Here is a 10,749-nt window from a genome sequence, read left to right as displayed (position 1 = left end):
AGGTATTAACTTGCTTCCTCCTCGTTCCGTTGAAGACAATTCTTCAAGTGCGGCGATATCAAAGAATTAAAGCAACATCATGGTTTCATTTTAAATGGTTTATATGTCTTAATCGTTGCATTGCAGGCCTATCTTACATTGCAGCTTTTGCATCTATACGTTTTAAGCGTTGAGTTGTAGGCCTATCTTATATTGCTGTTTCTGTATCTATATGCTTTAAACATTGTATTGTAGGCTTATCTGACATTAAGGATTCTGCATCGATGTGCTTTAAGCGTTGCATTGTAGGCCTATCTGACATTACAGCTTCTGCATCTATATGTTTTAAGCATTGCATTGTAGGCCTATATGGCATTACAGCTTCTGCATCTATAGAGCATTGCATTGTAAGCCTACCTGAACTTACAGTCAGCAGGAACATTGTTGTTTTTATGCAGGATTCTAAAACTCAGCAATTATATTCCTTCTGCGTTTCTTCAGTAGCAGCAAATACGATTAATTTATGTGTACAAACGATTACGCAATTCCACCTTAATTTAGACTTACAGCTTCAGATCCTGAGGCCATCTTCTTCTTTTTTTTTTTTTTTTTTTTAGGAAAAATTATTTTAGTGAAGTTACTTTTCATAAATCAAAATGACCAGTTTTAATATTTTTTAATTTTAAAATTTTTAATCAAAATACACACACACACACATATATATATATATATATATATATATATATATATATATATATATACATTACACACACACACACATATATATATATATATATATATATATATATATATATATATATATATATATATATATATATATATATCCTACGCCTATTGACGCAAAGGGTCCCGGTTACATTTCACCAGTCGTCTATATCTTGAGATTTCCTATCAATACTTCTCCTTTCATCATCTACTTCACACTTCCCATTCTGTAAAATGGAAGTATCCTAAGGATTGTATCAAACATGGCCTATGAATATTGTTTGAACTTGGACCGTCATAGTTACGAACAAACAAGTTATAGTGAAATCTTGGAAATTATTTGTGACTGTTCGATGGATATTCTAGGTTGGATATTCAAGTTACAGAATGGAAATACTTATAGGCCTAACAAATGGAATATATAAGTTGAAGGTGAAAAGTCTTTTATCTTTAAAGCACATCTCAGTGACACAGTGTTCTGACTAAATTTCCGACCACTGAAAGGTCGACATAATATTGTTCTTGTAGATAATATCATATTTCAATCGTTTACGACGTTCTGCAACATTCCTGGGAACCCGCTGCCTCCTGATAAGCTATTGCTGAGCCATAATTGAAAACAAGGTTACTAACAGCTATGTTCTCTTACCAATCAAAGACTATAGATGGATTCAGCTACTCGAGTCATTGTCTGCTTCTTTAGCCCTTGTCAGTCCCATTGTATAGCAGAGTCGGCCACACGAGTCAACTCTCTCCATCAATTACTGAAGCAGTGTTTTGGTCTCTTCATTTTTCCATCCGAGTTTTACAACAGAAAGAGGTGAGGGAGATGTGAAAATATTTATAAACTAGAGATATACGTTCAATATTTTGCCTGATGAATATGATCATCCTAAATGAGCATTAGAATTAATTACGAATCTTCATAAATATTTCCGAGAATTCATTCATCGTATCAATTAATTTCTTTACTTTGACTAGTGTATATATATATATATATATATATATATATATATATATACACCTGTATATGTATATAAATATCTTCGTATATATCCCATCAAAGAATAGAAGAAACCTAAAGGAATAACCTCAACAATTTGGTAAAGGAAATGTTGATGATGATGGAGCAACAAGAAAACGATGTACAGACAGAGAGCAAAAATAATACTCAATTATTCTCTTATATCCCTGAAGAGCGAGAAGACTTTGCAGACGTTATAATAATGAAGATTTAAAGCAAATAATTAGGAAAATGTCATATAATATTTTGAGACAGTAGACATTATTATATGTATTCATCATAAGTTTTAATAACAAATTAAATTTTATTTTAGATAAAATCAATACTTATTATATCTATAAACATTTGCTTCTATAAATTAATAACTAATGTACGAAATTATATGTCCAAAGCAGGGAAGGAAGTATTGTATCAATCACTTCCGAGCGAATTTCTTCCGGAGTTCCGAAGGCTATTTTGAAGAAATCATCCGAAGACTTTAAGCAGAATTTTAGGAATGTTATGTAAAATTCGGTTTTCAAATTGATACAATTAAATATTCATTAAAATACAAATTGGAAATCATTTATAAGAATAGTTTTGTTCTTTTTATAGTAAAATTAATTGTAATTCCGAAAATAAATGTTTGAAAATTCAATGATGCCTAATTTCTTATAAATTTACATAATAATATCAGAAATTTTGAGTTGAAAAAAATACTCTGACTTATACCTGAAGCTGATGAAGACCTTAATGTGCCCTTGAACGAATTTAGTGAGATTAAAGTTGAACTTATCCTGTAAACACTAAAGAGATCGAAAGCTATTGGATATGATGGAATAACTCCTAAGATGATACTTGCCGAAAATGAAGTGAGACCCCGTTGTACTTACAAAATTAATTTGTAGAATGTGGCATGATGAGGCAAAGCCTGATGAATGAGAGTTAGTATTGGTGAAAATGACAAAAAAGGAGACCTGACTGATTACAATAATCATAGTATGCTTATTCAAAAGAGACCGGAGAGAAAGATTAATGGAAAGCTGAGAGGATTTAGAAAAGGTAGAAGCTTCACTGACAAAATTTCCATTTTGAGACATGTTATACAGCAATACGTAGAATATTGAAATTCACTTTTCATGGCATAAATGGATAATAAAAAAGCCTTTGGTAGTGTGCAAAGGCCAATTTTATGTAGAGTCCTGCATTATTATGGGATTACTCTTCAATATGTGAATTTGATTAAGTCTGTTCATGAGCATGGCCAGGGCCAGGTAATGTTAATGGAGTCATATAAAATCAATTTCCAGTGAACAGCGGAGTACTCCAATGGAATGTGTTGTCACCTATGTTGTATATCCACCTCATGGATTTTTCAATGCGTAAAACAGTCGGATATGGTGGGGAAGGATTGGACTGGATTGGTTATACGAATTTGGGGGACCTAGTTTATGCTGATTATGCTGTCCTTGTTAGCAGAACACAACAGGATTTGCAATGCTTGTTTACCAGAATGCATGAAATATCACACGAGGTTGGGATGAAAATAAATAGAAGAAAAACAGAAATGATGAGAATGGAGTATGCAATGGAAGATGAAATATCATTAGATAGAGAAAGGATTAAAGACCTATAATCACTTAAGTAATTAGGAAAACCGAATCAGACAATGGCTAGGTTAAGTAAAATTTGGAAATCGAATCGTCCGAAATTACATACAAAAGAGTTAAATGGCAGGACAAGATTAGAGGTCAACAAGGTTCAAATGATAGAGAAAAAGCACCACTAAATACAGGTAAAATAGTTTCTAATGCTGGATGCATGGCATCTCAAAACATAGGTAAAAGAGCCTCTAATGCTAGAGGTTAGGCGCCTTGGAATACGAGGAAAAAGAGCTTCCAATGCTAAAAGTACGGCACATCAAAATAGAGGCCAAGGAGCCTCTAATGCAAAAATTATGGCTCCTCAAAGTAAATGTCAAAGAGCCCTAATGGAAAAGTATGCAACCTCAAAATGTAGGTTAAAGACAGAAATGATGAGAACGGAGTATGTAATGGAAGATGAAATATCATTGGAAGGAGAAAGGATTAATGACCTAGAATAATTTAAGTATTTAGGAACTATGATCTCCAATATAGGGTCTTCAGAATTAAAGTTAAGTGAAAGATAGAACAAAGAAAATCAGATAATGGCTAGGTTAAGTAAAATTTGGAAATCAAATCGTCTGAAATTACACACAGAAAATTTGAATGGCAGGACAGGATTAGAGGTCAACAAGGTTTAAATGCTAGAGATAGGGCACCACTAAATACAGGTCAAAGAGGTCCTAATACTGGATGCATGGAACCTCAAAATAGAGGTATAAAAGCCTCTAATGATAGAGGTTAGGCCCCTTGGAATAAGAGGTAAAAGAGCTTCTACTGCTAGAAGTATGGCACATCAAAGTAGAGGACAAGGAGCTTCTAATGGTAGAATTATGGCTCATCAAAGTAAATGTCAAAGGGCCTCTAATGGTAAAAGAATGCAACCTCAAAATGTAGGTTAAAGATCCTCTAATGCTGGACATAAGACGTATACAAATAGCGGTCAAACAACCTCTACTACTAGAAGAAAAGCACCTCGAAATGGGGATCAAAGAGCCTTTATTGATAGAGGTAAGGAAACTCAAAAGTGGTACAAGAACCTCTAATGCTATAGGTAAGGCGACTCAAAGAGCCTGTATTACTATAGGTAAAGCAAATCAAATACAGGTCAAAGAGCCTCTAATGCTATATGTAAGGAAACTCAAAATAGAGGTCAAAGAGCCTCTAATGCTATAAATATGGCAATCCAAAGAGATGTCAAAGAACTTTCAATGCTAGATGCATGGCACTTGGAAATATAGGTCAAAGAGCCTCTAATGCTAGAAGTAAGGTGCCTCATAATGGAAGTCAAAGAGCCTCTAGGGGTATAAGTATGGCACCTCAAAAATGAAGTCAAAGAGACTCAAGTGCTAGATGTAAGGCAACTTAAAATAAAGGCCAAAGAGCCTCAAATGCTAGAGGCAAAGCTCGCCAAATAGAGGTCAAAGAACCTCTAATGCTACGAGTATGGCACCTCAAAATAGAGGTCAAAGAACCTCAATTGCTATAGGTAAGGTGCCTAAAAAAAGAAAGCGGTTAAAAAACCTCTAATGCTAAAAGTATGGCACCTCAAAATAGAAGTCAAAGAGCCTCAATTGCTATAGGAAAGGCGCTCAAAATAGAGGTCAAACAACCTCCAATGCTAGAAGTATGACACCTCAGAATAGAGGTCAAAGTGCCTCAAACAAGAGGTCAAAGAACCTATAGTGCTAGAAGTATAGCACCTCAGAATAATAGCCTCAAATGCTATAGGTAAGGCACCTAAAAATAAGAGGCCAAAGATCTTCTAGTGCTAGAAGTATGGCACTTCAAAATAGAGGTCAAAGAGCATTAATTGATATAGGTTAGGCGCCTGAAAATAGAGGTCAAAGAACCTCTAATGGTAGAAGTATGGCACCTCGAAATAGAGGTCAAAGAGTCTCAAAAGCTATAGGTAAGGCGACTCAAAATAGAAGTCAAAGACCCTCTAATACTAGAAGTATGGCACTTCAAAATAGAGGTCAAAGAGCCTTAAATACTATAGGTTAGGCGCCTGAAAATAGACTCAAAGAACCTCTAATGGTAGAAGTATGGCACCTCGAAATAGAGGTCAAAGAGCCTTGAAAGCTATAGGTAAGGCCCCTCAAAATAGAAGTCAAAGACCCTCTAAACCTAGAAGTATGGCATTTCAAAAAAGAGGTCAAAGAGCCTTAAAAGGCTATAGGATAGGCACTTAAAAATAGAGGTCAAATAACCTCTAATGTTACAAGTATGGCACCACAAAATAAGAGGTCAAAGAACCTCAAATGCTATAGGTAAGGCTCCTCAAGAAGAAATGACCAAAGATCCTTCCGGTGAAGGCATAACTCTCTCCTTCCTTCGTCCATCAGAGTCGAGTTGGTCATCAAGATTAAAGGAGAGAAAACCTCTTTGGCTGAGTGTGTGGGTCACAATATGGATGTTTGTGGCTTCCCTTGTTGTGGAAAAATGTTAGTAACGAAATTGCTATTACTACTCACATATAAAAATAATATTCGAAATGGAGTGATGTTATCCTCTTTAAATAATATATCGAATAAAATTGATGAAACAACAAAAGAATACCTATTTTTCATCATCATCTGCAGTTATTCCTCTAGAGCAGAACAATGGCCTCAAATATGTCCTGTCCATCTATTGTCTGCCATTCTCATTATATGTCCTGCTCATGTATATTTCTTTTTTGGTAAACAAAATGAGATTATGGAATGGAAAATGCCACTTTCTCTAAAATGGAAGCGCCATCTTGGTCTTTGTCTGTCAACAAGCGCATTTTTGTGCTCTGAAAACTTTCTCGATTATTTAGGAGATACGAAGATCTACATCACCTAGAATTGACTGAAAGCTGTGGTAGTGCTTAGTGATCAGAGCTGTGACATTAGTGTGTTTACGAGTTTTTGAACTTAGACTTTATTTAGGATTAAAAATCTCGTTCACTCTGCCAAACCAATACGTTCAAGTTTTTCCTAATCCGCGCATGCGCAGTGCAGTGTGTGTGACGTGGTTAGCCCCGTCATGGCAACGTTACTGTGCCAGACGAACGAAATTAGATACGGGCATTGTTAAAAATCAGTAGATAATGACTATGGAATTCTCTGGACCTGGTACTCTCGAAGATGTTGAGGAGGACCTTGCTCTAAGTGATGATAATGTTGAAGAGCATCTGCTTACACAGGAACATTAGCCACGACTTGTCTCTACTAAATCTCATAAGTTGATCCCTGCTGGTGCAGCTCCTAGTCTCATGGACCATACCACTACCTCCAACAAACGATGTATGGAGCATGATTCAGATAGCAGTAATGAGCCATCATCCCCTGCTGCTAAAACTACAAAGTGTGATTCTTCTTCCTCTCAAAATAAAGTTCTAAATAGCTCCCTGCCTAGACCTACTATTCAGATTATACCTACCATGGCTACAAAAACTGTTCTCCCTGCCTTTGCTCCACGTTCTGAATACATAAAGCTCCTATTTCGAGAAAATCCAGGGGTTAATGTGAAGCTTCGCTGGCTATCAGAGGTTACCAAGATTTTCAGCCTCAATCGGGAATTGGCTGAAGTTAAAATGTCTGCGGTCACTTCTCGATTTGTATACATTTCGAGGCATCGGGTAAAGGGTGGTGAGGTTCTGTCACTTGTGTTAGATGTTCAGGATGCTGTAGACAGACCCCGTAAGTTCCCTACATATCTCATCACTCGATATCCTGTGGATGTAGACCCTTCATTAGCTAAGGAACTGACAGGGGTGCACACTGTACGTCGTTTCCTACAGGATGGGAAGTCCATCAATCGTATTGTCATTACTTGGAGCCACCCAGATCCACCCCCGCCTTTTGTTAACTTCTCCTTCCTCCCTTGTCTACCATCATGTGAACTACGCAGAATGCCAGACGAAAAGCCATGGTGTTTCAAATGCTGGGGTATCGGTCACATCTCACGATACTGTGCTGCCCCTGAAAAGTGTGCATTTTGTGCTGCTGAGCATGACAGTCGGACCTGCCCTCATCGGCCCCCTGTACCACCCAGAGTGGTTGACAGTTCTTCAGCATCAACATCAACCCCATTACCTCTACCTACACCGGACTCATCGCATTGGAAATGCCCGAGATGTAATGAGCCTGGAGTCAATGTGTGGCATGGCTGTACCAGGCGTTCAGGCTCTGCATCAAACCAGCTTATTGCACAACAGCTTCCAGTGCCATCAATCAAACCCACTGTTACTGCCTCCTCACAAGTGACTACACTTCGTAATGCTGTAGATGTCCTCAAGTCTCGATGTGACTCCCTTACATCACGTTTTGAAGCCATTGAATCTCGTTTAGAGAGCATGGACACTCGCATTGACAGTCTCGTAACCTCCTTTGACAATCTAACTTCTAAATTTGCTACTAATGATAACACACTACAATCTCTTGATGAAGCTCAGCAGGTTGTTATCACATCAGTTACTACACTAACTGAGAAACTTGACTCACTTGCTACACATCTTGAGAGTGTTACTAATCCCCATACAGGACCTTTGCCACGTGATACACCACCAATGCATACCCGTGTCACCACTGCCTCTTCATCTAGTCGCCGTTCTTCCAAGGGACATGTTCGATAACCAAGTGAAGCTTAATATCATCTCGTGGAATGCTTGTGGTATTGCAAACTGGGCAAAACTTTCTGCACTTAAGGGAATTGTACAGTCACCACCCAGATGTTATTCTAATTCAGGAAGCTTTTGTTGGTAATGCTCAGCCAAGGGAAAAAGCTCCCTCGCTCACTGGCTATGTGTCCTACGTCCATTTAGTAAGACATGGTCTCATCACCCATATACGCACTTCAATTCAGCATAGACTTCTCCCAAACTCTGAGGATGAAGATACAACATTCCAATTATTTGAGATTACTGTTGGCGGAGGCACCATACGACTGTGCAATGTATATGCAGCACCAGGTAGGATAAATACAGCCAAGCTTCCAGCCCCAACCCTTCGTGGTATGGTTTACATGGGAGATTTTAATGCTCGTCATCCAGACTTGGGAGACCTTGCTGGCACTGTGAACCGCAACGGGAACCTACTTCTAGGATACATTCGTAGAAATCAACTGACCCGTTGGGACACTGGTGGATATACGCATGCACGAGGTGGTACTTTGGATCACATCTTGACCTGTGGACTCGTACCTTCCCGAGTCAATTGTGTAACGGTTCCTACGCTCTTCTCTGATCACATTGGTCTTAGCATCCAATATTCCCTTCCCGCTACACCTACTCCAACACACAATCGCACTTGCTTCACAATTCCGCCTAAGTACCAGCCTACGTACATTTCATATATGACTAACCTTCGACCTACATTTGACCTCCACTGTCCGGAGAAACTTTACTCCTTACTTGTTAGTACCACACATGCTTTCCACACACAATATATCAGAAAGCCTCATATCAGGCATCGTGTTAGTGCTATGACACTGGATAATCGAATTTCTCAGGCAGAAAAGAAGGCGATGGATGATGGCCTTGCCTTTATGAGACAACCAAGTCCTGAGACTCTGCACCAGTATCAACTATCGAGAGATGATCTAGTTGCTCTACAGCAATGTGTACAAACAGATTCCTGGCACAAATTAACAGACAGCATCAACCATCAAACAAGCATTGGTTCCATGTGGCACCTCATCAACAGGATTGTGAAGAAGAAACCCCCAAGTGTCCTCCACCGCAGCCCTGCTCAGTATGCACAGGACCTTATTGATGAGTGGTCAGCACAGTCACGAACCATCAACCTTCCAGCTCATATACAAGACTCTCTCTTCACAAAAAAACCATCGTGCCTTACGTCTCAGTTCTGCCTTACTGAGCAGTGATGAAGAGGATGATGTACCCATAACTAAGGAAGAGCTACGACGTGCCTTAGTAAGGAGTAAGAAGTCAGCTCCTGGTGATGATGGCATCACCTATGCAGTCCTTTGCACACTCATAAAAATACCTGGCAACCCTCTCCTCCGGCTCTACAACCTCTGCCTCTGCTTTGGATATGTGCCCCTAGCATGGACTCATAGCACAATTGTACCCGTTCCCAAGCCTAGCACTGACAAATTTCGTCCTATCTCCCTCACCTCCTGTTTCTGCAAAGTATTTGAACGTATTCTCCTCTCACGCCTTATGTTCCGGCTGCAAGATAAGCTTTCGTCTAGAATATACGGCTTCCTACCCCAACGAGGAACACATCATTGTCTCATTAAGCTCTACACTCGTCTCTCCCCAACCAGTGTTGTAGCCTTCATTGATTTGAAAAGTGCATTTGACGTTGCAAATAGAGACATTATTTTAGACCAGCTTATTGATTTTGGAATCAAGGGAAACCTTTTGAGGTGGATACGCGGATATCTTCAAAATAGAGTCTCTCGTGTGCTGTTTAAGGGAGCATTGAGCACTGCAAAGGAACTTGAACTTGGTACTCCACAAGGGGGAGTACTTAGTCCATTTTTATTTAATATCCTCCTACATCGCCTTCTTTCCTTACTTCCTGATACTGATAACACAACCATCTCTTGCTACGCAGACGATATTTGCATTCATTCAACCTCTCCGGATCACTTGCAACGCTTCCTTTCTTCCTTCTACGAATCAGCATCCTCTTGTGGTCTTATCATCTCCCCAGGAAAAAGTAGAATCTTCTCCCCAAAGCCAGCAAGGAATCTACCAGAATTTACTGTGGGGAACAATGTTGTACCTTTATGCACACAATATATTTACTTAGGAGCGCCAGTGGGAATTACACCATCCATTCCAGCGAGACAGAGAGTACATCCCATTGTTCAAGATCTGCTGGCCCGGGTACAGCGACGCCTGACTCCTCTCAAGTGGCTTACTAATTATTCTGCAGGAGTATCTATCCCAGTTGCCAGAACCATATATATTTCTTTCATCCGCTCAGTGATAGATTATCTTTCCCCTGCACTATGTCAACTCTCCAGATCAACTCTACAGCCGCTTGAAAAATTCCAGAACCAAGCAATGAGACTCATTCTAGGTTGTCCAGCATCCACTAGAATTGTAAACATGCAACACGAACTCCGTCTCCCTCCACTCATTGAGAGAATATACTCCAATGTCACCTACTTCAGTATCAAATGCCTGTATTACCCTCACCTGTCTCCTCACTATTCAAATATCATCAGAACTTCTCTCGATCTAGATGCACCTCGTCCACAACTACGCCAGGGGGGGACGTACACTAGTTAGTACTATCTGTTCAAGCATTCGGGGGCTTGACATCAACATTGTGGCAGGGAATGTGGATCATGGCCTTGCACCCTGGCAGACTCCTGTGCCAGCAATCTCTTACACTCCAGTCTCTAAGACTGACTTGCCTCAACTTCAACAACAACGTGCATTGGAGACCATCG

General features: G+C 39.3%; 1 protein-coding gene across 1 annotated transcript; it reads left to right on the top strand.

Moving 5' to 3' along the window:
- Positions 1–6,988: 6,988 nt before the first annotated feature.
- On the top strand, positions 6,989–7,954 carry LOC137639351 (uncharacterized). Its single transcript, XM_068371628.1, has one exon. The coding sequence runs from the start codon at positions 7,232–7,234 to the stop codon at positions 7,952–7,954; it is 723 nt and encodes a 240-aa protein (XP_068227729.1). The 5' UTR covers positions 6,989–7,231.
- The last annotated feature ends 2,795 nt before the right edge of the window (positions 7,955–10,749 follow it).

Source organism: Palaemon carinicauda, chromosome 4, assembly GCF_036898095.1.
Source record: "Palaemon carinicauda isolate YSFRI2023 chromosome 4, ASM3689809v2, whole genome shotgun sequence".
Taxonomy (NCBI): Eukaryota; Metazoa; Arthropoda; class Malacostraca; order Decapoda; family Palaemonidae; genus Palaemon; species Palaemon carinicauda.
Note: the sequence above shows the minus strand (reverse complement) of the source record. Positions and strands in the feature narration are given on the sequence as shown.